This window comes from Sesamum indicum, linkage group LG11, assembly GCF_026168435.1.
Source record: "Sesamum indicum cultivar Baizhima isolate 11 linkage group LG11, ASM2616843v1, whole genome shotgun sequence".
NCBI classification, from domain to species: Eukaryota; Viridiplantae; Streptophyta; class Magnoliopsida; order Lamiales; family Pedaliaceae; genus Sesamum; species Sesamum indicum.
Window position 1 is genome coordinate 16,771,394 of NC_142667.1, and position 27,314 is coordinate 16,798,707.

Sequence of the window (27,314 nt, forward strand, 5' to 3'; positions counted from 1 at the left end):
GCCAAGAGATACGCCATAATCTATAAAACGCACATGAACTAACAGAACGAGATAAATTAACACTGATAATCCTCTGTCTAATCTTCCACAATAATGGTGGCTATGATATTCAGTGGTCGCTCCGTATGCTCAAAGCGTCTCAAATTTCGTTCCCTCCAACTCAATTTACTAACTTATTACACATGCCAAGAACAGGACAGTAAAACTATTTATAAAAAATATTTTTACTTTTTAGATAATTATATATACATGCATCAATATTATTTATATAAATTATTTTTATTTTTTTAAATAATATGCATATATCTCTAAAAATATCCACAAATTATTATATTTGTGGGTGGCAATAGTATTTTGTAATTCGAAAGTGTATTTATGGGGAGGGCGCCTGATCCGGGCCTGCCACCGTCTGATGCATTAGTTATATCCCGACAATGCTTAACCAAGCTTAATTATACCACCCCTATTTACTGCGGTCCGACCCCATGTTCTGTCATCAACTCATCATGCTCGCATTTACTTACCCGGCCCCCTTCCTTTGGTTGGCGGAACCAGGGGACGACGGACCATCCACATTTCTTTATCATCACAAATCAAATTTCTTATTTAAGAATTTCCTGCAACACTAAAACTTGAAAAATCATTTATGGGAAATGGAGAGAAATAAAATTTCAAGCACGGAGACGGCAACTTCTTAATTCCATCTTCCCTCCCTACTTACCACATTCTTCTCACTGTATACAAAACAATACACGACTTGTATTCTTGTTTGACAAAATTTGAGCTTGACTTTCCACACGCCCGAAACACTTGTTGTCGTCCAATATAGCAGCAAATGTTGCCTATCATCATTACCATAAACGACTCTTAATTAGTTGGAAATTTAGAATGTAATAATTAAGGTTTAGATTAATCATTATCTTAACATTGTTATGATGCTGGAAATTACTGCTATTTACTGCATTTCCTCCACGTGGCGAGCCATGGTTAACTGAAGAAGGCCCTGATTTGCCACCAACATTTGGCCACTCCACCCATCTGCTGGCCCTGCCGGACCTCACCATTGAATTCATTATTTTATTTACTACAATTGATTAATTCTTTAACTTATAGTCAAGTTTTGAGGAAATTAAATAATTTAATTATTAAGGTATATTTTTCATTTTAAATCTTTGGAGATTGAATTTCTTTTTACAAGTAGTCAAATAAAAAAGTAGAATCACGTTGACTATTAACAACATAACCACGTCTGTGTCTCGCGGAAAATTGGAGAACCAATTTTGATTATATATATTTCTTATAAATGCATATACTAATCAATTCATAATCATTGTGCTAAAATGAAATTGCAGCGTATAAATATACAGATTCAACAAAAGGACGTGAATATCAATGATGTTTTAAGATATATTTGAGGTAGTGAATTCGAGTCATAGTCGATTTGTGAATATTTAGTTCAATTAATATAAATCTATTTGCAATGAGAATTTATTTTAATTTATTAATTGATATTTATGATGCAATTATATAATGATTATTTATATTAAAAAGAATTAAATAGGTAGTGTTGAAGATTTGAAATTGTTGGAGAGAGGGAGAGAGCCTCGATGGTGGTGAACTAGTCTGGAATTCTGGTCTACTTCTGCGTCCTTCTTTCTCCGTCTTTACTATAATAATAATAATTCCTCGATATTAATATTTTTAGTGTGGGAGTCAGACCCATACTACAATTTCCGATGCGTCCCTCCATGTCATGTCAGTGGAAGAGGAGGAGGAGGTGGGTAATGGAATGTGGGATTTCCCATAAATGTTCTTATTCTCAACTTTAAACCCCTCTTCCTCCTCAAAATTTCAATCTAGCCACTCATATCAGATCAGTAACGAGCACGAGCTGCTGCTTTTTTTTTTTCTTCCCCCCAAAAAAAAATTAATTAGCCCTATTAATTTATAGAGAAAACAACGTCACAGTGTTTGGTTTCATTCATAATAAATATTTGTTTTGAAAGTTCTGGTCGTATTTTGAAATAATATCTCATTTATTTTTTATCAAAATAAGTTTATATTAATTATAGGTCCTACAACTAAAAAAATTATATACATACTCTTACATATATATAAAATATATATAAAAGATACATGATTTGATAATGAAGAGTAGTTTTTGTCTCTCACTAAATAAAATCAAACATATCATACTTTTTTATATTATCTCTAAAATCAAATTCAAACATACACACTATCTCTAACACGTATTTATTTATCTTTGTTTTTCTCTTTCTATCCCCACAAAACACACCAAAACAAGTTAAAAATAAAACTAAACATAGTGCATAATTTTATTGTCAACTCAAAATTCTCGTCGTGGGTGAAATGTTTTTTACCGCACGCTCTTATATACAAATTTCATTGTTCAACTATGATTGCTATATTTTCGTCTCAGCTAAATTCTTATTTTATTAGTATGAGATAGGTTGGTATGAAATCACAGAGAGTTTAGGTTGGTGATCGGTACTAGTATCGAACTTCCAAATTTTGTACAACAAGTGGGTAATGTCGGCACTCAAGTGTGGTCATTCAAATAGCCTTGAAACCAAATATTCGGCAATGGTCACTTCTACCTTTGTAACCCTAATTATACGGATATGTAAATTAATGTAATGATTATATGCGGCCTGAAAGACCAAGTGGACCAAAATTAGGACAAATTAAATGGAGCTTGATGTATGAACATTAATTACTGTTTATCCATAGGTTGTTATATTAATTATATGATTATAATGCGATGTGAAATGGATCATGTCCAAGTTTATGCCCATCATTAAACTAAAGATTTGTGGAGAAATTAAAACAGAAAGTAATGATGAAGGAAAGAAAGAAAGGGGAAAAAAGAAAAACTTCTACTGCTTGGAGTCTTAGTCGCAGCAGTCAAGTCGAAAGGACACAGTTGTAAGAATTAAGAAATCTACAACCATTTTCAAGCAGTGGCGAGTTAAAAAATTCCACATAAAAACGTACGTACTTAATAATTTCAATTTTCAAGAGAGGAAGAAAAGTAACGTAGTCGGCAGGGCTTTATTGTTTAGGATTACTATATACTTATACGTATTTTCGCTATCCAACACAATGTGCTACAAAAATTTAGTCAAAGATTTCCGATACGGGGGCCTCTCTCTCTCTGTCTCTCTCTGGATCTTGAGAGAGAGAATTTTGATGACGTTGGTCTGACATTCTCCACGTTACTTTGCTTCTATAAATACACCCCATTTCCATTCGTTTCTCCTTCACCATTCATCCTTTCTCTCATCTCTCTACCCCTTCTTTTCTAACACATACCCACGTGTGTGTGTGTGTGGTGGGGTTAAACTACAAAGTTCATGCATGCAGATTTTCTCCGGTAAAAGTTTTGGCATTGTGCGAAAAAAAGAAAAAAAAAAAAAAAAAAAAAGAGTATGGAGAACCCGTAAAGCTCAGGAGGGATAGCACCATGGATGTATGATCTTAGTACCCTCCGCCGCCGTGGACGGTGGCGGAAGTGATAGATCTCTATAGCGCTATCCATCCTGAGTTTCATGGGTTTTGACCGTACTACTACGTTGTCGTATGGTGGTGTCATTAATTAGGTACGAAAAGGAAATGATGGTTGGAAAGGTGGGTACGTGCTTGCATTATGTACATTCATCTCAATCCTTCCTTCCACCCTTTTATTAGTACTTATCCATACTCCTTTTTCTTTTTTCTATTTTTTTAATCTTTTTCATATAATGTTTTTTGAATTTTGCAGATTCCGGAAATATGTAATATCAACTGTCGTTGGAAAATTTGAATTCGAATTGAGTTTGACAATATTAATAGGAATTAGACGTAATTTCGTTGATAGTTTCCTTTAAATGTGACTAATTAGATATTCTTTTAATTCAATAATTGTAGATGAATGATAATAAATTTCGTACTGCTATGTATATTAATAGATATTGTAATAGCAAGTAATTAAAATGAATAAAAATAAATTCAGTATTACCCTCTCTGAATTTTGGTAATTGGAATGACGATGTTGACGATGCATGCGGATTCCTTCTTAATTATTCTTCTATAATTACGAAACTAATGCTAAAGCAATTAAGTCAACAAAAATGCGGAAAATAGGATGGGAAAATTTTTTAATTTTACTGGGCGGTAATTTTATCTCTTTTTGTAATTTTGTCCTGTGATTTTAAGAACTTTACACATTGAAACGAAAATGACAGAAATTTATTAAAATGGTCATAAAAGTGCACATGACATGTATGCACTGAGCGCGCTTTTTTTTATCATTTTGATCATTTTTGTTATTAATATATAAAATTTTAAAAATTACAGGATAATTTGACCAAATAAATTTGTATACAACTAAAATTGCTACTCTATATACTACTTACTGGACTAAATTACTATGATTTTCCTTATAACATGTAATGTATCATTCACCCGGAAAGAGATACTGTATGTATAGATATTTGAAGTAGTTGATAAAGAAAATGTAATTTGAGGGTTTGCATAAGGGAAAGTGGGCAGGTAGAAGGAATCTGCTTTTATATATTTTTATTAAATAGTAGGAAGCGTGAAAGAAAGCAGAGAGAGTTGACCGATACCCAAATGCATGCAAGTGAAGAAGGGTAAAGGGCTTTGATCAGTCATATCTTGGTAGTCAGTGATTGTTGTAGTAGCCTGTAATAAGTGTAGTGTAGGGGTTTCCAAATGGAAGCTAAATTAGGTTTATTTTGGGACTGCTAACTCGTCCCATCTTCCTTTCAACTTCCCATTCAGCTACTATCCTAATAATTCAAACCTTTCACCTGCCACATGACACCAAATCCAAATATATGTTCAGAACTACAACAAACAAGAAACAAGAAGAAGAGAGAGATATGAACATATGTTATATACATTATTAATGCTTTATATTTTAAATCTCATTTTGAGACGCATTATAATAATTTAGACAGTCTTTAGTTTAGATGAGATGTGACATAGCCCAGGGCATTAAGCTCTACGTGGGGCCTAAGTATGCCTCTGCCTTTATCTTGACAGAAAGATGTTTGATTTTCCTTTGGGCCTGCGTAATCTTCTTCTTGAGCTTCGGGCTACTTGAGCTTCCTTAGATGGATTTACTTTCTAGGACTTGTACAAGGCACCTGCTACCTACTGTTGACTCTCTATGGACACTCTGGGCTTTTACTTGGATGGGCTTCTTAGGGGCACCTAATTCCCTTGCTCAGGCTGTGCATTTGGGGGCCTTACTTAAATCGAGCTTCCCGACCTTGTTTAAGGTTTCTTCTTTGGCTTATTGTGATCTCTTTTTTTTTTTTGAACCGTTTGGGGCACCCTATTTTATGGACATCACAGTTAATTAGAGATGAACTAACACGAACCTCTCATTCCCATATAAAATATGCTTTGATGAAAAAAATAAAAGTGAAATTTAATTCTTTAGTACGTATATGTTGAAAAAAATCCCGGAGGCACTCCTTTTTTGTGTATCTCACGCAATGAATTGGCATGTGGAAAGGAAGAAACGAAAATGAAAGAAATTAGCACTCAATATGTCGGGCCATCCCATGTATGCATTATTTGGTTATATTTTGTTTTCTAATATCCAATTCATCTACCAACACTTACATGTAATCCTCAAATTATTTTTTTTCTTAATTCATTATAAAAAATTCTGTATTAATCAGATATTTTTTCCTTGTACACAATTCAGATTTATTATTCGACATACAAAAAAACGATGAGTATTATAAATAGCCCATTTAAAGGTTAGCATATTGGGCCTTATGGATTTGGGATGCAGTCCATTCGGTCTGGTCCATTGTCCCTCAAATTGGGACTGATAATTTTATAGCACAGCCATCCATTTCTTCCGTTTTCTTTTGTTTTGTGGCTTTGGAAGCTTGAAACGCAGTTATATATAGTGTAGCTCCAACGGACGTGGAGATATTTTCATTCCTCAACTCGCTGTTGTAGCCATTGAAATTCGGCTGATATCCGAAAACGATACTTGTAACGTATATAGATGTCTGCTTTGTAAGGATACTGCAGAAATCTCAGCAGAGTTGTTCTTCTTCAGAACTTCAACCATGGCATTCGGCGTTATACATCAACACCGCTGGCGTTACCACTTCTCTGTACACGCGAATTGCTGCTTTGGCTGTAACTGTTATTCACCCATTCCCAGCGCTTCGCAGTTTAGATGTTTGACGACATGCTCGCGAGGTTGTAACTCAATTCGATTCCGTACAACCACGAAGGCGTCGGCTGATAAGAACCCCAGCACAATACCTCAAAAACGGAAGTCCAGGCCTGCAGATGATCGGGTCGGTGCTAGTCAGCCGGATTCGGACCCTGGCACGAAGTCGCTGTCAGTGTTGCTGCGTAGTCTTTGGTAGTTTGCTCTTGCGTTTACTGGAAGTGCTTTCCGGATTCATTTCATTTTTTTTTGGTGCACTGTTTACTTTATCTTTGTCTTTATCCTATGTTTGGACATTGAAAATTGGAATTGGACAATTTATAACAGACTCGCGAATCTGTTCGGGAGTGTTCATTTTCTCATAGCATTCGTATTACTTGTCCAAGGTGTACAAATTGGATAGTTATTTGTCTAGCCAGAAAAGAGCATTTATTCTTTGGGATTTTGTAGGGAGGGATTTAAACTGGATGGACTTGGAACGGAGATTCTGTCAATTGCACTGCCAGCAGCTCTGGCTCTCGCGGCTGACCCAATTACTTCACTTGTTGATACAGGATTTGTTGGCCATTTAGGTACCTTCATTCTTTTGGTTTTGCATTCCATGTCAATTCTGCTTTGGCAACTTGTGTTGACCCCCTGGGAAAAATCTAGAAATAAATATTCAGCTTCCCAAGTCCAGGCCTGCTTGGCATGACTAGGTTCATAATACTCTTTCTTTTGGGGATAATGTTGGTAGTAAAGAAAACCAAAGGCGATTAGAATGTCTTTCTTTATTTCAGTACCCGGTTAATTCTCATGTCTGACATCCGCAAGTTCCGGTAAGCATGATTTTCAACTACCTCAGTTCATGTTGTTTAGGATCCGCTGAACTGGCAGCAGTTGGTGTGTCTGGTGCTGTGTTCAACCTTGTTTCTAAATTATTTAATGTACCACTGCTCAATGTCACGACATCCTTCGTTGCTGAAGAACAGGCAGCTATTGTAAAAGCTGCTGATGACTACAGTCAAACTGCCAAAGGTACTCTTTTCCCCAGAGCATCTATAGTGCCATCTAAAATCTGTGTTGTTCTCTACTGTTGTGGTTTTTTTCCCATCATTAAGGGGGTTATATCTTGATGTAATATTGCCTTGCAGACTTGCAGAGCAAGATCTTTCTTCCTTCAGTATCGAATGCTATAATTCTTGCTGCAGCTCTTGGCATCGTAGAAGCTGTTGCACTTTCCACAGGCTCCAGTTTCTTAATGAATACGATGGGTATACCTGTTGTATGTCTTGTTTAGCTAACCAAGGAACTCCGTTGTGGACATAGTTTTTGGATCCAACTGCGCTTCAAATTTTCATTTGGCTACAAAATTTCTGACAGTTGTTACATGAAACTTGAAACATGACTTTTGAATGATTCGGATAATAAGTTTCAAATGGAAGGAATACTAAAGTTTGTCCCATGCTCTTGCATATACATTCATGTAGACTTTGTCTTTGCAAGACCAATGTCGGCAGGATGTCATATTGCGACTGTGATGATGATTCCTAACAGAATACTCCACTGTGCATTGTCCAGAGATAATTTCCTTTCTGCTTCTAAGTTTGAACAAGACCAAGTTAGTGCATGTCCATCGTGACTATGATGATGATTCCTAACGGAATATTCCACTGTGCGTTGTCCAGAGATAGCTTCCTTTCTACTTCTATGTTTGAACTTCTCATTCTTGAATGATGGATGAACAAAGAAAATGCAAATTTGAGCCTCTCATTTTCCAGATTAATATATCGCTATCTATAGAAGATTTTGCCTAGTTACCTAACTCTTATATGGCCTGCCACAGGATTCACCAATGCGCATGCCAGCTGAACAATTTCTTACACTGAGGGCCCTGGGTGCTCCACCAATTGTGGTAGCGCTTGCTGCTCAAGGAACTTTTCGTGGATTCAAGGATACGAAGACACCTTTATATGCTGTTGGCAAGTACTACACCATAATAGTTTATGCATGCTACAGCTGCTTCTTGTGAACTATAAAGCATTCCTTTCGCAAGCATCTGATATTGATCAGATTAGAAAGTCATTTCACGTAGCTGCTTGCAGCAATTTGACCTGGTTGCAAAAGGTTTACTAAATATCCTGTCCAAGAGGCAAAGTTGGGTTATTAAGCTGAAGTCTTATCAGAATGTAACATAAGTAAATATCACTTCATCAATTAATTCTGACAAGTGTGTACATTCAAATAGATTATTTACAACTGCCATTCTATACCATAGCAAAGGTTTGGGTAGGCACTTAATGTTGCAGCATCAAAGATGAAACTTTTATCTTTAGCATCTGGACATTCTCATGTTAACTATTCAGATCAAATGTTAGTAATCAAGTACCTCGTCAGCCATTGAGAAGAGGTGCGCACCCTTTTATGTCAGTGATTTTAGGTTAGATGGGGCATTTTAATATTTCCTTATGGTGATCTCAGTCCCAATAATTGCAAATTAATTTGGCCAATGACATGACCCAATCAAATGATACTGAATATGAGTAATTTAGTAAATTTTCTAGTTTTTTATTTACATCTTATCCAAGTGCCATTGTGAATTCTTTTTTCTTGCTGACTGCATCTGTTATGGTTTCAGGAGCTGGCAACTTACTCAACGCGATACTGGATCCAATATTAATATTTTCATTTGGTCTTGGTATTGGTGGTGCTGCCGTTGCTACTGTGATTTCTGAGTACGTCAATGATGTGGTAAAACTACCACTGTTGCTTCACGCATTACATCTGAAACCACTGCTTTCCATCAGCTTGCATGAACTTCCATGTATGTGTATCAGGTATTTGACAGCTTTAATTCTTCTATGGAAGTTGAGTGACGAAGTCCTGCTCATTGCTCCAAGTATCAACGGCCAGAGGATTGTTCAGTATCTTAAATCTGGTGGGTTCCTAGATACTTTGCAAAATTCTGTTAAATGGCTGTTTCATTGACTATATGCAATTATGATAATAGAAAGAATATAGTAATTTAGTGAGGCCTTGTAAGTGTTACAGGAAGGTGTAAGATTCAATCATTAAAAAGTTGAGGCATAGCTCAATTTTTAGATGACAAAAGTTTGCTCACGCATATAACATAAGCATTGAATTTGATTTATTGGTGCAGCAGCAAGGTTTATTTTCCCGCTATAAAGTCCTATAGAAATATGAATAGTTTGTTTATACTTACGCGAGCCAAGATTTGTACAAATAATTTCTCTATTTCATTTTCCAGGTGCCCTTTTGACAGCAAGAACATTAGCAGTCCTTGCAATCACAACGCTAGCTACATCTATGGCAGCAAGAGAAGGCCCCATACAAATGGCTGGCCATCAGATTTGTTTTGAAGTCTGGTTGGCTTTATCTTTGCTAAATGATGCTTTAGCACTTGCTGGTCAGGTACACTTGTAAGATTTTGTTAGTAATAAATATATATAGACTGCTCCTTGAGTTAGTTGGAGAAGATTAAGTTTGCAAATGATTTACCTCTCCTCCAAGGATCACATGCTAGCACTTGTTTCCTTGCTTTTTCCTCTGTTCTTATGATGCACTTGATATTTTGTCATCGTCCTTTTGGTGCTTACAGCCTTCATCTTCATGAACCTGTCTTTCGTGATCTTCATTTTTTTTATTTTAACTTTGCAACACTTTCATGGTGGCTTAAACTAATCATTAATTCAAAAAATGAGCGACATGAAAACTCTTAGTTCCGTGTTCAACTGATGCGGATATGTCAAAATAAAGCTAATTTCATGTGCCATCTTAGGTTTGAATTAGATACCTAGTTCATTCTATTCTGGTAATCGATCAGACTCTACTTTGCTCTGTGTGTGTGTGTGTACAATTCCGAGAATGTTTCAAGTCTCTTAGAGCATTTCCATCTGCTGGACATCAGTTTATATGGTTCTGTTAATTCTTCCTCCTCCTGCTGACATCTTTTCCAGACTCTCCTTGCTAGTGACTACTCTCAAGGGAACTATGGTCTGGCACGCCAGGTGACTTACAAAGTGCTACAGGTTTGTAAATCTGATTCTCAATTAGTTATAATTCTTTGCAAATGTTAGTATAAATGACCTCTCGATCAATGGGAATTTACCTCACTCGATGTACTATTTCTACGTGATTATCAGATTGGCTCACTAATGGGGGTAGCTTTGGCTGTGATTTTGTTCCTTGGATTTGGTGCGCTCTCGAGCTTATTTAGCACAGACTCAAAAGTTCTGGAAATCGCCAGATCTGGAACCTTGGTGAGAATGTCAACATTGTTGGAATAGTTCTTCATGAATTTAGTACGGGTATTAGATAAAGCACAAGAGAGAATGGAACGAGCTTGCTACCACGCTGGTATTTAGATGCATGTATCTCCTCAGGCCTCATTAAAATTTTGTTTTAGTAATGTAAAATCACAGGTCACTAGATGAAGCGACATAGTTAAGACTGTTAGGTCCACTGGTATTCCATTGTCAGTCAATAAAAAATTAATGAGCTGGGGTGATTTTAATTTTGTGTTGGGAAGAAAAACAAAAACCATCCTTGGCTTCATAAGCAGAGGGTGATCCCTACACAAGTCTAATAAATTTGCAATGTCAGTTGATTTTGGGTATCACGGCTACTCAGAACCATTTCAAGTTAGCTAATTGGTATGGTTTTGGTTTTAATGCTGTCCTCAGAGTCATTTAAAGTTAGCTAACTGACATTGTTTTGGTTTTAATGCTGTCGGGAACTTACTTACAAATAATACCACGTATTTATTAGTTTTATTGCTCAAAGTTGTATAGTTGTGCCTTGATGTCACTAATTTTTGCTCAGGCAATCTTTACCAGAAGTTGCAAAAATGCTTTTTTAAGTTAAATATGTTTCATCACTGTTTTCGTGTTGTAGTTTGTCGCTGGATCTCAGCCAATGAATGCAATAGCTTTTGTTCTTGATGGCCTATATTATGGGGTTTCAGACTTTGGGTTTGCTGCATATTCCATGGTAATGTTTTTATTCCATTTAATCAGATGCCTCACTTACCTGTGTAGGAATTAATGGGTGTTCTGTTGATTTCTAGGTGTTTGTTGGACTGATCTCGTCAGTCTTCATACTGCTAACTGCTCCTTCATTTGGTCTTGCTGGTGTATGGGGTGGGCTGTTTCTCTTTATGACTTTGCGAGTAGTAGCTGGAATGTTGAGGTAAATTACAACCCACAACCTTTCGTTCTCTCTGGCAGTTGTAATTCATAATGGTACAGAAATTCTCCTGGACACCTATGGCATTAGAGAGGTGACAGAAATCTTTGTTGATTCCAGGCTAAGCACCAGAAGTGGACCATGGAGATTGCTCTGGCTGGATACGGATGAAGATAGTACTTAAAGCTGCACAAAATTTGCTGAATTCCACCAATTTTTTATCTTCTTCACCATTGGGTTTACACAGAAGATATAATTAGCCAGCCCTTCTTCAGGTGGCTTGCCTGCTCAGTTGCTCAGCCTGGGGCGACTTTTGATCATAGATATGTTCATGGGGATTTGAGGATGCCTGAATTGACTGGAGACACCACTTCTACTGAGCTACTGGATGATTTATTACAGTACATGTAAGCGAAAGCTGTATTTTGAGTGCACGCCTATTTGACAGTGATGGAGCAAGAATAAGGTGGTGATTCCTCAATGCAAGATATCTAATTCCCAAACTAACCGATTCGTGTACAGCCTCATTTCAATGATCTATCAACTTGTAGTGCCATAGAATTGTCCACTTCTACATGCACATAAGATTTAACTGTAAAGCATAAATTCTCTCAACTATTTTCTTGTATTATTCAACTTTCTCTGGTCTCTTGAAGTTGCCAGGTGCTAGTGTAAGTGTTCGCTGTTCAGCTCCCTTCAATATGTTATCTTTATTGATGCAAACTCTTGTGAGAATGTTCAGTTTTCAATTTCTTGATGTTAGTCAAGCTAATTAAAATGTAGGAACATTTCCCAAGATGGTCAATGATTCTGTTCAATTATCTTGGACATGCATCACACAGACCATCCTCAACGCAAATGCAACAGAAAATTGCGTTGTTCTCTTAAAAAAACTCATCTCCACTGCTTACCTTCAAAGCAAACAACCTGCCTAAAGATATCAATTAGGCCATGCTATTTCCACAAAGAAATTATTCGTAATGTTCATTTTTTGTGCAGCCAACCACAGTTGGTCACCAGCAGCAGAAGGTGCAGCTAGCTCAGACAATAACACTTATATCAGGTGTGGGTAGTTCTATAAGGCGTTGGTTGAGTGGAAAGTAACAAAATCAGTAACAACAAAGAAGATCAGGACCAACACTTCATTTCATCAATTTCAATTTTCCTATTTTCCATCCTGAAGTAGGTTCATTACAGAAATACGCTGATTAATAAGAAAACCAGCTATTGTACATCAAGGTGGAGCACAGGTCAGTCCAGTTGATCTCGGGTGATCTTACAGAACAGCATTGCAAGGATAGTATGTCGCCAAGCTGCAAGATGTAATTATGCACCTTATGCTTCCACGGATATCCACAGAAATAATAAAAGGAGACTGAGCGATACAAACTAAACACAATAAGTGCACCCATTTACCTTATTTTAGCAACAAAATAATGAATCCCTTAATTTACTGAGTGAAGCCATAAGCAAATATGTGTGTCATACCAGGATGTCAAAGGCCACCAAACAAGTTTGAAATATTGACAAAGTTGATTGCTGGGATTGGGCACAAGGAGGTAAGGGGCTTAAGCCCCAGAAGAGACACTGATAGTTCAGAAAAACGCTCGTCAGATGTTTAAATATGCAGTTTGTTTAATTTCATTAGTAGTATTACTGTTAGTGTTTATCAGGGTCACTGATGCCACCTATTCTTTAAACATTCTTTCTTCACAAACTGTCAGATTTTCCTTCCTAGCAAGAAGGCAAAAGTATACATGGTAGAACAAGCAAAGCACCGATATATTGAGAATATGTGGGTTTCTCCTTTCGGTGCACATTAACTCAGGTTTAGATAGAAAAGAACAGAGTATAACCACCGCACCCCAAAGTAGGGCAAATATCAAACTATGATGCTGGGGGAATAGATCATTTCACCACTGCTCTATGCAGGAATAACTCTGATAAACTAATTGGAACATGTCACACTGAGAAACAAAGAGCTCAATCAGAAAGCCATCTACTTAAACAAAATAAAAATAAAAGAACAAGGAAGCAAGAAGATTACCTCAACCAGCAAAATGCAACACCACGAAATTATCCGCAACTTATTCTAAGCCAGCAACTCTGCACCTCAACTTCATATTATGATTCTCCTGAAAAAGAAATAAACCCCAGTGACTTATAACACCACTCCCAAATGTTGGAAAAGATTCCGGCCTATTGATTTCCAATAATCATCAGCTTTTGCAGCACTTAGGCCTAAAAAAAGACTACATTATTGATGGAAAATTGAAGGTTTATTGGCATTCTCACCTGTTCTAGAACTTTAGCATTGGTCTGCTCTACTAATTTTGACAAACCATCAATCTTAGCCAGCATTTTATCATACAAATCCTCAAGTTCCCCGGTGTAAGCGGCCTCAGAGCCCATCAGTTTACTCAGCCTGCCAACGTCAAAACCCTCAGCGCAGGTGTCCAACTGTTTCTGATCCCTCAATTGCTTCTTTCTGTCCGCCAAACTCTCCCCCGCTTCATCCTCCAACATTGCATTTGACCCCCTCAACTCAAAATCCATCATTGGAAACTGCACATTGGGACTAAAAGATTCGTACTGCGATCGAAAAGAGGGCCCAATGTTAACAATGTTTAGACTCTTAGGCTCGAAGGCGTTGACTTTGAATTGAAAAGCCTTGTATTCATGGGTGTGGATGAACTGATCTTGAAACGGCGTCGTGACGAGGAGGAAGAGAAATGGGGCGAGGGAAAGAGTGGAATTTTGTGGTGTGAAGGCTAGAGAAGGCGAGGAGGAGAGGGAATGAGCGGTGGTGGTGTCTTTCAAGGAGGGGCGGAGAGGGGTTTTCCGGCGGGCGGAAAACCAGCCCAGGAGGGCAGCGGAGTTGGTGGCAGGGGGTGGGGGAGGGAGGGGGAGGTGGGAAGGGAGCGAGAGGAAGGAGGTGATGGTGAGGAAGAGAAGCGAGGTGGTAGTGGTGGTGGTTGGGTGATCGGAGAGAGGATTGGGAGTGGAGACGGTGGCGTGGCCAAAGAGATAGCCATGAAGGTCGCCGGCGGAGGAGGAGGAGCGGTGGAGGAGGGAGGCTAAGGTTGCACCGGATATTTGGATCTTGTCAATCGGGAAATCATCCATTGTCACTGTGTGCTTGAGTGCGAGATTTGAGTAGAATGAAAAGAGAAAGAGAGAGAGATTTGATGAAGTCGGGGCAGCTCCCGGCTACAGGCTCTGCCTCTGCTACTGTTGAATTTGAGCTATTGGTCTGGACTTTGGGGGTTTATGATTTTATGTGCTCTACTCTTTTATATCATAATTTTGTTTGCGTCTTTATTACATTAATTAAAGAATTGTACATCCTATTCTTTCAATCTTAATCACTATTTACTGTCACATTAATATGCCTAATCACGGTGTGTGGTCAAGAAATTTAAATTTTAAATTAAATTTGATCACATTAAATTAATTATATAATAAATATAATATACTTAAAGTTTCGTTCACTATACTTACCAATCTTAAATAGAATAAGAATTTTCAAATTGGTGGCAATGCGTCGAAAACTGCCACTACACTATTATTCAATTTGTTGTTGCTTACAACTTCTCTATTTGAGTAGAAAAATTATGTGATTTTAGATCTCTTTGAAACACATACATTTTCCTTAATTATCTGATTTGAGTAGAGTTTTCATTGTCCAAATACTTCCCCTACTAGATCACAGTTTTCTCCAAGCCTACAAAACTGTCTGTCGGCCCAAACATATGCAGGGGGTTGAGCCCTTTAACAAATACAGTTTAATGTTGGGAGTGGGCTCAATTAGGATTGGGTTTCTGCCCATACATAACATGTCCCAGTGTAGATTTGGGCTATTGGAGAACCACTGATTGAGTAATTTCATACAAACTTACGAGTTAGTAAGAGAGAGAATATTGTCTTTGTCTCTTTCTAATTACAAACAAGCTAAGATGTTGATATTTACATGTTTCTATCTTCAATTCTTTAACCGTGAGATTATGTCATAATGGGATAAACTCGACAGGAAACTGGAAATAGATTGTAAGTCATGTTAAAAAGTTCTGTTACTCACATAATTTTCTGTAAAGATTTTTATTATAAATCTGTGACAACTCAATACAATTTTGGTATATATGCTGCTTATATACACTCAGAAAATCAATCAACATCTGACACTCTGAAGAAATAACAAATGAATGAATAAGTAGTCGAATGCTTAAAATAACCATATGATGTATGCTGCTTGTGATCATGCTTTGCTTCCTTTGATCTCTGTGACGCAAAGGTGTAAATGGGCCTTTCACTCGCTTTTTTCTGGAACTACTGCATCATCATCACCAGAAGCCGGTTCATTTATCAGGTCGGTCTTTATTTCAAGGAGTTTCTGGAGGACTTGTGAGGATTCAGGTCGAGCCCCTGGAGAAGGGTCAACACAGTGGAGGGCTAATTTCAAGGTATTCAGCAATTCATCTCCAATGTTGGATGCATCATCCCTCATTAGCTCCACATCAAACACTTCATTGGTCCATTCCTCTTTCACGATCGAGGCCACCCACTGGGGCAGGTCAAGGCCGTCTGTCGCCTCACTTGGGGATTTTCCTGTTAAGAGCTCCAATATTATCACCCCGAGGCTAAAAACATCAGCCTTGGTGCTTGCATTCTTCAGTTTTGAAACCTCTGGTGCTCGATATCCGATAGTTCCGGCTGTGGCAATTGCATCGGTGTTTATGGCACTTGTCATGAGACGGGAAAGGCCAACATCAGCAACTTTTGGATTCTTTTGTTCGTCAAGAAGGATATTGCTTGATGCCAGATTCCCATGTGCTGTGTTTTCTTCAGTGTGAAGGTAGCACAGTCCTTGTGTTATCCCAATAGCTATGGACATTCTTGTTGGCCAGGGAATGCTAGTTTCAGGTCCTCGGGCTGCAAATCAAAACAGAAATGAGAGAGTTAATATAATAAAAGCGTGTATTAACCTCAGACAAGTTTCTAGATTCTATTTGATCCAGGTAAGAGAGTTGCAATTTGAGGCTAATGTTCAAACTTTATGATGGTTGCTAAAATGTCAAATCCAACATTGCTATTTTCTGTTCTCCTCAATGGACTCATTATCGAAAAAGGAATCAGAATTAGTTAAGTTAGCTTACCGTGGAGGAAGGATGCAAGACTTCCATTAGGCATAAAATCGTAGACGAGAAGCTTCTCTCCTTTAGGTCCAAGGTAATAAGCTCTCAAGGCTAAGATGTTTGGATGTCGAATCTTCCCAAGTTGAGCAACCTCAATCTCGAACTCTTTTTGCGCCTTTGTGATCTTCTCTCTGAGCCTTTTGACTGCAACTTGATTATTATCTTCTAATGTTGCCTTGTATGCTGTTCCATATGTGCTCTTTCCCATAATTTCTGCGGTTGCAGATAACAGATCATCAGCTGTAAACACAAAAGGGCCATCAAAATGGACTAACTTTCCTCCTATTTCCGCTCCTGATTCGTCCTCTCTCCCCACTGCTGCAGTTGGCTTTGCACTTCTGTTAGTGACCAGGCCCCCGCCGTTTTTGCTATTTTTAGCTCTCGAAGCTGCCTTCTTTCTGATCAAGCAGCAAATGAGTACACAGCAAAGAATCAGTAAAACAACTAACAGAGCGCCAGCGGCTATGAGAATTATGTCCTTTGTACTCAATTCTCGACGATGACGACGCTTAGGCGCCCCTTGAGAAGGAGAAGGCCGTGTTTCAGGTGCCGGAGAAGGGCATGGGGTTGAGCTACTGTATCCACAAAGCTGAATGTTACCGACAAAAGAGCTTGAGTTAAATTTCCTGGCAAGAACAGATGGGACGATGCCGGAGAGATTATTGTAGGAGACATCAAAAGAAGAGAGATTCTGTATATTGACTAGAGAAATTGGAATTTCCCCTGTCAGGTTGTTTTCAGATAAGTCAAGTGAGGTGATACCGGTAATGTTCCCAATGGAATCTGGAATTTGGCCTTTGAATTTGTTGTTACTCAAGTCCAGAACTGACAGATTGCTCAACTTTCCAATGGACTCAGGGATCTGGCTTTCAAGATTGTTGTTTTTCAGATTTACAGTCACCAAAGAAGAGAGCTTGGAAAGACTTTCAGGAAAGCTGCTAGATATGGCATTGTTTGATAAATCAAGAGAATTCAGCCTGGAAAGACTACCTAATTCATCAGGTATGCTTCCTGCAATCTGGTTATGACTCAGGTTTAACACCTCAAGCATGGTGAGATTGCTAAGAGAAGCTGGAATAGAACCAGAGATATTATTGTGTTGAAGGGCAAGAAAAGTGAGAGATGGGGCCTGGGATAGAGTGATTGGGATCGACCCGGAAATACCATTGAAGCTTAAATTAAGTCTATACAACCTGGTGGAGTTAGCAAGACTAGGGGGTATAATGCCAGTGAGCTGATTGTTACTAAGGTCAAGAGTATGAAGAAGTAGACAGGAACCAATTGATGGAGGGATGGAGCCTGCGAGCCGGTTATTGAAAAGGTAGACCCCTCTGAGATGGGGAAGAAAGCCGAGTGAAGTGGGCACAGGGCCAACAAGAACGTTGTCGTGGAGGCTCAGGCGTCGAAGAGCTTGGAGTTGGCCAATTTTCTCAGAGATTCGGCCGCCAAGCCCCTTCCAAGGGAGCTGGATAGCAATAACTTGCCCATTCACACACTTGATTCCAGTCCAGCCAGAACAAGCTCCAGCACCACTGTCGTTCCAACTATTTAAGACCCCTCTAAAATCGACGAATTCGCGTTTTAATGCCTTGAGGGCCTGATAATCTGCTTGTGTTACAATTACCCCGTCCCATTTCTTGCCCGAAACAAGCTCAAAACTGAAAAACAGAAGCAGGAAAACGCAAAACTGTAGGTGGGCTTGCTTCCATTTTTCTTTCCTCCCCCAGCTCGAATTAGCATTTCCCGTAACATGACAATGGAGAAACTCAGTACAGCAGTTGGGAGATAGGATCCGCAACTGAATTCGACCATCCATGTAAATATATCGATGATCAATGAGAGAAGAAGTGATAGTTCAGCGAGGAGTAAAAGAAATAAGTGTATGTATGATCTCTTTTTCCTCTCAGGCTCAGCTTATGCAGCTGGATTCTTCTCTCTTCGCTGCAATATAGTAAGAGAACATTTATTGAAGAACTAAGGAGAGAGAGGAGGGTGAGGGTTTACGGAAGAAGAACGTGAAGACAAAATGTAGGTGAGAGCAGGGGAACATTTCAGTTTGATGGCCAACGGCTAGTTTCTTTGTACAGAGGTGAATAGAAAAACGGCCCGTGTCTAATGCGGGACGTCCATTAACGGCTATGTATTGGGCCCGGTTGGAGGGGCCAAGTCCTCTCGTCTCGTCTCCAGCACCTGCTACCAACGTTTCTTTATAATAAACTTGACTTGTTCATACTAATTATTTCTTGATATATATAATTTTGAGGAAATGCCTCCATATCCATATCCATATTTATACTGTCAAATTAGAAGAAGATTTCCAACTTCATGCCCCCATTTGCTGATTACTCATATTACTGTATAATTCAACTGACAGAAATTACGATCAACACTCCTTATCATAAATTAATTTCCAGTGATTGCTCATCGGAAATTTCAACGTAATTCCAACTGCATGAAGCTCAGGATTTATAGCATCTAATCCTTACCTGTTCAAATTACAGTTAGGTTTAGCATTGTAACGTATATAAAAGTAGCATCAACCATAACTTTTAACATAAGCAACCATCTAATTTGGCCTGTTGAGTTGCTAGATATTCAGCATTGCTTGCATAACAAAATCTCAACATTTTTTTTTATCAATTCTTTGGTAAACGTTCAAAATTCTAAATATTTTAAACATCCACAACTGAACGTTGCCCTTTGTTTTTCTTTTTCTTTTGTGGGGTGGGGTGGGGTCAATTCATTAAACTAAAGATAAGGTTGAAATTCAGATGATGCCTTCAACTTGTCATTTGTGTAACTATTCGAGTCTCTGCAACCTGCATGCATAACAACTAAGCAACTCCATACAGCAACACTGTGTAACAGACTTCGGAATTCAAAATACATCATCACCAAATTAACATCAAAATCCGGTTTGCAGACACGGAATTGATGGCATTCCATTGAAACACGGAAGGAATAGGTAGAACAGAGATTACAACCAATTCTGCTACAACCTAGAACAGAAATTCTGCTTTCTTTAAACACATACCATGTCCATGTTAAAATATGAAACTGCTACAACCCATCTTGCACAACTAGACGCAAACCTTAAAATTCCAGGACAATCACACAATTCCACAAGCAATCTGCTATTTCACTCCAAAGCAATAGAGCATACAAGTTTAAACCCCAAAGGATGATAATAATAAATTAATAACGGCATTGAATATCTGCAGATATCATACTCTTCACATATAAGTAAATGGAGATAACAAACCACAATACCATGCAGGTAGACAACATAGAATGTTGACAAAAATGTGCCACATTTAGATAATTTGTACAGTTAATGACTGGACAACTTTGACACTCATATACCAGACAGTAGCATCTAACTGAAAAAGCTTATGCTGTTTCATAAGCAAGAGCACAGAAAATAGATTGAGAAAGGGAAGGGAAAAACAGTATGCTTGAAAGGTCAATCGATTGAGGCACTATGATGCTCATTAACTATAATTAAATTCATTTATAAAGATTGAAACTCTGCAAAGATTCACAAAGTTCTACTGTTTAGACACCATCAATTAGTGATACTACTGCAGCAGCAAAACATTACTGTCTGGCATCATATCGAAAGCAGATATCACAGTATCATACTACCACATTTTATCTCATATTTGCCACCATGCATCAAATATTTGCAAGTCACTTGAACTTATCCAACAAGCAACAACTAAGAAATGCTCGCAGTAGGCTTCCCTATAGAGATTTACATTACTAAAAATACTAGACCCAGTTACTAACTCTATCTGAATTTCAGTTGTTATCAGCAAATTTACAATGGAAGAGATTAAGAATCAGGCATTTATATAAAATAAAACATTGCTATCAACAATTGAAGGCTCTTGGCTTTTGAAGAGTAAATAACAAAATGACACAAGATGTCCCGAGAAAATTGTGGATCCAATACGTCCAGAAAGAAGAGTTACAAAAGGTAACATCTCTGATTAAGGGGAAAGAACAAAAAAATAGTAGGGGGAACAGCAAATGTATTCAGGTAACTGATCGCAAAGAATATCACCACATCAGCGGCCTGATGCTAGCTTCTTTAATAAAACCTGGAAACGCAGAAACGAATTGGTTTCATTGATTTCCCTGCAGTATGGAAGACTTTACGCCCTAGTAGCTATTGGGGACTGAGCCATGACAGGGGCACCACCAGTGAAGAAAGAGAGGAAGTTGGAAGCCCCAGCCTGAGGCTCCTGCTCGTCAAGGAAAAGATCTTCGGGAACTCTAAAAGCAGCGTGCGCGCAAACAATAGCAACGCCAACCATGAGCGCGGAGACGAGAACGGCTCCAACGCTGGTGAGGAAGATAACAACAATGGTGGAAACAATCAAGACGACGAGGGTCTCGCGATCGGAGAACTGGCGGCCGAAAAGGGTGATCGGAGGGTCAGAGGGCTGACGGAAGAGATAGAGGAACAGCCATGCGGCGAGAAGGCCGGCGAGGAAGATCAGGGAGAGGGGATTTGTCAAAAGAGAGATGACGAGCACAGCTGTGACGACGGTGAGGTAGTTAACGCGGAAATAGTTATAATTTTTCCGGATGCGGCCGGTGGCTTCGGAGATGGAATCGGGTTTGGCGAGGGAGGAGCGGTCGCAGAGCTCAGACCATGGGCGACGGTTGGAGAGGCCATGGCGGACGGTGTCGGAGATGCCGGAGAAGAAAGCACGCAGGGCGGAGCTGGAGGGGGATTGTTGGTTGTCGACGGCGGTTGAGGCGGATTGGGAATTGGACGTCGGGAGGATCGCCGGGGAGGAATTTGCTGCCATCGTTTGTGTTTCTTTTTCTCTTTATTTTTATTCAATATCGTTTACTCTTCTCTCTCTCTCTCTCTCTTTGTTTTTTCTCATTTTCTTTCCTTCGATAATTTAAATAGGGAATATCCATCTCAATTGCTTTTGCTTAGTCAATAGTAATACGGCACCGTACCAAGGAAAAGTCGTCGGTGGATCCATGTGAGCCGGTGAATGCTCCGATATCAACGAATTAATGGGTTTTCTTTTTGCTTTTTCTCTTTTTTATATTTTCTTTAAACAAAAATGACGAATCAAACACATTATTAGTTAAAAAAAAAATTATACCCGAAGAAAATACATACTACAGGTGTGTATAATGTTTCTAAACTTGGACCGGCCAATTCGATCGACCCGAATCGGGAATTGGACCTGAGACCGGTCCAGATATAGGTGTAAAAGTTGGTATTGTCAAATCCAGTACGAACCGATGAAAAATCGTCAAAATCGAAGAAAATCAGTAAAAACCGATCAACTTTCAAACGGTCAAATCGATTAATTTAAAAAAAAAAAGAAGAAGAACAAAGGACGTGAGGTTGTCTCGACCAACTGTCCGCGCTGCTTGACGATGGATACTTGAGCGAGTTGTGGAAGTTGTTGAGCGAAGAACTGAAGGAGCAGAGAGCGAGCTGTGGGCAGCGTTGTTTGGGGAGAAGAAGGGTAAAGGGATGGAGGAAAAACAAAAAATGTTTGATAGGGGTGGGGAAAAATAGTGCTTGGTGGAGATGGGGCTCATGGGTGAAGATGGAAAGGTGTTTGTAGGAAGAACCAATGATAAATGAGACCACTGACATGCATTCAAAACAAACAATAACAATCTGCATTTTTAATTTTAAAATTTATTAGTGTATAGTTCATAATTTGTTTTTTTTGATAAAATTGATTGTTAATTCTAAGTAGAGTTGAAATTTTAATTTATTCTTTTTGTATATTATAATATTTTATATATTATTATGAAAATTAAAACAAATGTGCAGGGATTAAAAGTTTATATAATGATGGAGGAATGAACTATTCCACAATAAAACTTGCTTTCTTCAAAGTTAATGATGATGTTGCATGGTCGAATAATACAATTCCAGGTCAATTTGCAAAATTATATTTTGCAAGATTATAGAATGTACTTATAATTTTTTAAAAAATAAAAAATATTTATATAATGAAACCTAATTTCGTAGAGTATCTCGATATAATTTGCCCATTGTAAGCAGATTCACGTTGGGAGTTGGCATCCGATCTCGCCCCAATCCTTTCAATCCACTATCATCTCTCACTGTCGCCTTTTCGAGTGCTGCGATCTGGGTAGAGAGGTTGGCGACTTGGCGTAGAGCCGCAGACGGCTAGACGTTTCAGATGAGTGGGTATTGATAAAATCAAATATAAACTCCATGAATACAGAGACACAGAGCAAGGAAAAATGGAGGACTGAAAATCTGGTTCATTCATTCAAACAAGAACCGATATAGTCTCAGCTTAAATACAGATACAAAGCTATAACTGTGTAACAAATTGAAAACAGAAAAACAAACCAGCTGCCACCTAAGCTATTAATGCTAACTAATGAAAGTGTAAAATGTAACTAATAAAAACGTGACCAAGAGAAACACGATTTCCTCCTTATTGCAGAAACAGAGCAGTAGAAACAGAGCTAGAAGATGAGGTTGCAGTCAGTGAAGAGGATGGTGGAACTTGAGCTAAATTCAACATGCCCCCCTCAAGTTGGGCATGGGTAAAAGAGCATAAGCCCAACTTGGACAAGAATGTGGTGAACGACGGACCAGGAAGAGACTTGGTAAACATGTCGGCAAGTTGCTGCTTGCCTGAGATATGCGAAGGAAGAACAAATCCAGACTTAAATTTGTCACGAACCAAGTGACAATCAATCTCGAGATGTTTTGTACGTTCGTGGAACACTGGATTCGCGACAATGTGCAAAGCGGCCTGGTTATCGCAATATAAAGGAATTGGCGTTGCAACAGAAACATGGAAATCCTTTAGTAGGTAAGACAACCATTGAAGTTCGCACACAGTGGCACCCAAACTTCGGTATTCCGCTTCAGCCGTTGATCTGGAAACAGTGGACTGTTTTTTTGTTTTCCATGAGATAATGGCATCACCCAAGAAAATGCAATAACCACTAAGTGAGCGACGAGTATCCAAACAACTTCCCCAGTCAGCATCACAGTAGGCAGTAAGAGTAGATGACACGGATGCAGGAAAGAAAAGACCCAAATCTGGGCAACCGGCCAAATAGCGCACGAGGTGGAGTGCAGCATCCAAGTGTGCTTGGCAAGGTTCATGAAGGAACTGGCTTAGTTGTTGCGCTCCATAAGATATATCCGGGCGTGTGAAGCCCAAGTAAAGTAAACGGCCTACCAATTTACGATAAGGTGCAGGATCTTCCAGTTTTGGAGAGGACTGAGAGCAGAGTTTCAAGCCTAGTGGAAGTGGAGTAGGTGCTGGTTTGCACTGATCAAGGCCTGTGTCTGCCAAAAGATCACGGACGTACTTATGTTGAGTGATCCAAGTTCCAGCTGGAGAGCGAGCAATCTCCAAGCCAAGAAAATACTTGGCGTATCCCAAATCCTTAATGCTAAAGGCATCATCCAAAAATTTCTTGACTTCAGCAATCAATGATTCCGATGGTCCTGTGATAAGCAAATCATCTACATAGACGAGCACAATAACAAGCGAACTGTTAGAACCTTTAACAAACAGACAATAATCATTCAAGGACTGAATGAAACCAAAATGAACAAGCTTGGCAGTGAGCTCCTGATTCCACTGACGAGACGCCTGTTTCAAGCCATATAAGGAGCGCTTTAACTTGCAAACCTTGCCCGGCGGAACATCATATCCGGCTGGTGCCTCCATAAAAATGTCCTCATCGAGGAAGCCGTGAAGAAATGCATTATTAATGTCACATTGATGTATAGCCCATTTGAAAGCAGTAGATACAGCTAGAAATACTCTTACTGTAACCATTTTAGCAACGGGGGAAAAACGATCAAAATAGTCGACCCCTTCCACTTGGTCATACCCTTTTGCAACTAGCCTCGCCTTGTAGCGCTCTATACTCCCATCAGGATTAAGTTTAATTTTGTAAATCCATTTTGAACCGATTGGTTTCTTACCAGGTGGTAAATCGGTAACCTCCCATGTGTGATTAGTTTCCAAAGCACGAAGCTCATTCTGCATCGCCTCCCTCCATTCCTCATGATCTTTAGCCTGATTATAACAACTTGGCTCTCGTACTGTAGACAAAACAGCTAAAAAATCACAGTGAGTGGGAGTAAAGCTATAAGGAGGAAGATGTGAAGTGTGACAAATGAAATCTCGAAGCCAAGAAGGCGGTTGTATAGTCCTTTGAGAGCGTCTAAGTTGAGTGGAAGGTATAGATGGAGATGAAGATTCCTGTGAGTGGATGTTGGAAGGAGGAGGATCAACGTTGGTGGAGGAAATATCAGCAGAAATAGTGGTGGTTGATGACTGGAAATCAGTTGAGGAGGGAATTTCAGAGTCAAAGGATGGCAAAGGCAGGCACTGTTCTGTTTCTGTACCTGCAATGGACTTAAAAGGAAAGACAGATTCATGGAAATAAACATCCCTTGAAACAAGAACTTTATTGTTATGAATATCAAACACTTTATACCCCTTTTGATTAGGCATGTATCCTAGAAACACACACTCAAATGCACGGTGATCAAATTTGGACTTTCCAGGATATACATTCGAAGCAAAACAAAGGCATCCAAAGGATTTTAGAGCATCATAGCTGGGGTTCTTTTTATGTAAGATTTCAAATGGAGATTTCCAGTTAAGAGTGGGAGTAGGAAGCTTGTTTATGATGTGAGTAGCCGTTAGAATGGAATCCCCCCAAAAACGACTAGGAAGGTGAGACTGAAACATCAATGCCCGAGCTACTTGCAAAAGGTGTCTATGCTTACGTTCAACTACCCCGTTTTGCTGGGGCGTATATGTGCAAGATCGTTGGTGACAAACACCAGCGTTCTGGAAGAAATGAAGGCACCTAGAGCTCAAAAATTCGGATCCATTGTCGGTCCTAATGGTTTTAATCTTGCAGCCAAATTGGGTAAGGATTTGTGCAAAGAAAACAGTCAAAGTATGCAAAGTTTGAGATTTATGATTTAATAGATAAGTCCAGGTAGCTCGAGAGAAATCATCCACAATCGTCAACATATAATGAGCTCCTGACAATGTGGCCTGCTTATAAGGTCCCCAGATATCAACGTGTATGAGATCAAAGCAGGAATGAGTACACGAATTACTGATACTAAATGGAAGACGAGTTTGTTTAGCTAAAGGACATATGCTACAAATATGATCTTTATGTGGTGCAGGAATATGTAAAGAATCTATGTGTTTCATTACATCACGAGAGCAATGTCCTAGCCTTTGGTGCCATAGAGAAAAATCATCAACAGATGAGGACAGTAAAGCATGAGAATCAGAATAGACAGAAGCAGCAACAAATGATTTTCTTCCCAAGTGATAAAGTTGCCTATGTTGCTTGCCTAAAGCCAAAATGCGATTAGTTTTCAGGTCCTGCATCATACAAAAGGAACCAAGAAATGAGAATTTCACTTGATGAGAGTTGCAAAATTGAGATACAGAAAGAAGATTGTGGGCAAAATGAGGAACAAACAACACATTAGTAAGCATGAGGTTAGCACATAGCCGGATATCACCCTTATGTGTTGCTAGAATAATGCTATTGTCAGGTAGGCGTATTTGTTTGGAGTTTGTAAGAGTAGTGAGGGATTGGAATAGCTTTACATTCCCACTCATGTGACTTGTAGCTCCCGTGTCTACAATCCAAGAGTTAGTGTCACAATCTACAGAACTGAAATGATCCAAAGCCATACCTGCCATTTCATCTACTTGGGCAAAATGCACATTGATAGGATCCTGAGGTACTTTGTGTTGGACCATTCGTAATGCCTCTAGCAATTCTGACATCAAGGTGTTATTAGCGTCAGAATTCCCAGGTTTATCCAATCCACTACCTTCTCCACTGGTTGCTGCATATGCTCTTCCTGCACTGCCGTGTTTTCTTCGCGATTCGTGTAGCTCCTTATACCAATCAGGAAAGCCGTGAAGTCTGAAGCAATTTTCCTTGTTGTGTCCAGTTTTATTGCAGTGTTCGCAAAGGAGATTGCGTTTATCTATAGGTCCCTTGCGTCGCATGAATTGTCGAGATCCTATGTTAGGTGCAGAGTACCTTTGCTCATATGCTTTCATGGCCGAACCTTCTCCTATATCAGAATATTCTGAATTCACCATCCTTTGTCTCTCAACCCGTAGCACCATAGAATACGCCTTATTGACAAGGGGAAGAGGTTCTAGAACTAAGATCTGACTACGAATATTGTCGTAGGAATCATTCAAACCCATCAAAAATTGCATCAGCTGACTCGCATCGTTTTGTTCCGCTTTGATTTTGTTGCATCCACATATACAAAGGCCACATGAACACATGGCTGGTGGCATAAGACATAACAATTCATCCCAAAGTTGTTTCAATTTTGTGTAGTAACTAGTTACACTCATATTGCCTTGTGAAATAGAACTAATTTCGCGTTGCAACTTATAGAGCAGAGTACCATCGCACTCACCGTACCGAGCTTCAAGCTCCAGCCAGAGATCTCTGGAAGAGCTTGCATACAAGTATGCGTTTACCAAGTCTTTGGAGATGGTGTTCAGAATCCATGTTCGCACCATACAGTCCGTAGTCCTCCACTGTCTGTGTTGAGGAGTTCCAATCGCAGGCTGCAGGCCTGTGCCGTCGATAAATGCCAACTTGTCTTTGCCTTCTAAAGCCATCCTTACCGATCTACTCCATGATAG

The 27,314-nt window shown here is 39.1% G+C and overlaps 4 protein-coding genes across 7 annotated transcripts; 1 reads left to right on the forward strand and 3 right to left on the reverse strand.

Moving 5' to 3' along the window:
* The first annotated feature begins 5,919 nt into the window (after nucleotides 1-5,919).
* Nucleotides 5,920-12,133, forward strand: LOC105174612 (MATE efflux family protein). Its single transcript, XM_011096769.3, has 13 exons — nucleotides 5,920-6,421; nucleotides 6,677-6,798; nucleotides 7,085-7,243; nucleotides 7,360-7,490; nucleotides 8,052-8,187; nucleotides 8,844-8,940; nucleotides 9,043-9,143; nucleotides 9,474-9,637; nucleotides 10,183-10,254; nucleotides 10,369-10,485; nucleotides 11,120-11,215; nucleotides 11,292-11,413; nucleotides 11,531-12,133. Exons 1-13 carry the CDS (start codon nucleotides 6,117-6,119, stop codon nucleotides 11,592-11,594), a joined length of 1,686 nt encoding a protein of 561 aa, XP_011095071.2. The 5' UTR covers nucleotides 5,920-6,116; the 3' UTR covers nucleotides 11,595-12,133.
* On the reverse strand, nucleotides 7,589-14,688 carry LOC105174739 (BRISC complex subunit Abro1-like protein). Of its 4 annotated transcripts, XR_016062817.1 has the most exons (4): nucleotides 13,706-14,688; nucleotides 13,458-13,545; nucleotides 12,899-12,997; nucleotides 12,524-12,723 (listed from the first exon to the last, which is right to left on the reverse strand). XR_016062817.1 is itself a non-coding variant. In XM_088875457.1 (3 exons), exons 1-2 carry the CDS (start codon nucleotides 14,534-14,536, stop codon nucleotides 13,498-13,500), a joined length of 879 nt encoding a protein of 292 aa, XP_088731583.1. In that variant the 5' UTR covers nucleotides 14,537-14,688; the 3' UTR covers nucleotides 7,589-8,346; nucleotides 13,458-13,497. The 4 variants fall into 4 exon arrangements, 3 of the variants coding, with proteins under 3 accessions (XP_088731583.1, XP_011095227.2, XP_088731582.1); XM_088875457.1 differs by lacking the exons at nucleotides 12,524-12,723; nucleotides 12,899-12,997 and adding an exon at nucleotides 7,589-8,346; XM_011096925.3 differs by lacking the exon at nucleotides 12,899-12,997.
* An 801-nt stretch (nucleotides 14,689-15,489) lies between these two features.
* Nucleotides 15,490-18,644, reverse strand: LOC105174613 (putative leucine-rich repeat receptor-like protein kinase IMK3). The gene is made up of 2 exons (XM_011096770.3): nucleotides 16,564-18,644; nucleotides 15,490-16,339 (listed from the first exon to the last, which is right to left on the reverse strand). Exons 1-2 carry the CDS (start codon nucleotides 18,416-18,418, stop codon nucleotides 15,717-15,719), a joined length of 2,478 nt encoding a protein of 825 aa, XP_011095072.2. The 5' UTR covers nucleotides 18,419-18,644; the 3' UTR covers nucleotides 15,490-15,716.
* Nucleotides 18,645-20,437: 1,793 nt separating this feature from the next.
* LOC105174614 (PRA1 family protein B4) lies at nucleotides 20,438-21,526 on the reverse strand. The gene has a single exon (XM_011096771.3). It carries the CDS (start codon nucleotides 21,420-21,422, stop codon nucleotides 20,760-20,762), a length of 663 nt encoding a protein of 220 aa, XP_011095073.1. The 5' UTR covers nucleotides 21,423-21,526; the 3' UTR covers nucleotides 20,438-20,759.
* Between the last annotated feature and the right edge of the window lie 5,788 nt (nucleotides 21,527-27,314).

What these genes read in the sequence shown, in the direction of transcription:
- LOC105174739 (XM_088875457.1), bottom strand. Translation starts at nt 14,536, where the DNA reads ATGGATGATTTCCCGATTGACAAGATCCAAATATCCGGTGCAACCTTA. An exon ending in ATGCTAAAGTTCTAGAACAG is followed by an intron (nt 13,546 to 13,705) that starts GTGAGAATGCCA and finishes TTTCTTTTTCAG; the next exon opens with GAGAATCATAATATGAAGTT.
- LOC105174613 (XM_011096770.3), bottom strand. Translation starts at nt 18,418, where the DNA reads ATGGATGGTCGAATTCAGTTGCGGATCCTATCTCCCAACTGCTGTACT. An exon ending in TCTTGCATCCTTCCTCCACG is followed by an intron (nt 16,340 to 16,563) that starts GTAAGCTAACTT and finishes TTTGATTTGCAG; the next exon opens with CCCGAGGACCTGAAACTAGC.
- LOC105174614 (XM_011096771.3), bottom strand. Translation starts at nt 21,422, where the DNA reads ATGGCAGCAAATTCCTCCCCGGCGATCCTCCCGACGTCCAATTCCCAA.
- LOC105174612 (XM_011096769.3), top strand. Translation starts at nt 6,117, where the DNA reads ATGGCATTCGGCGTTATACATCAACACCGCTGGCGTTACCACTTCTCT. An exon ending in ATACGATGGGTATACCTGTT is followed by an intron (nt 7,491 to 8,051) that starts GTATGTCTTGTT and finishes GGCCTGCCACAG; the next exon opens with GATTCACCAATGCGCATGCC. An exon ending in TCGCCAGATCTGGAACCTTG is followed by an intron (nt 10,486 to 11,119) that starts GTGAGAATGTCA and finishes TTCGTGTTGTAG; the next exon opens with TTTGTCGCTGGATCTCAGCC.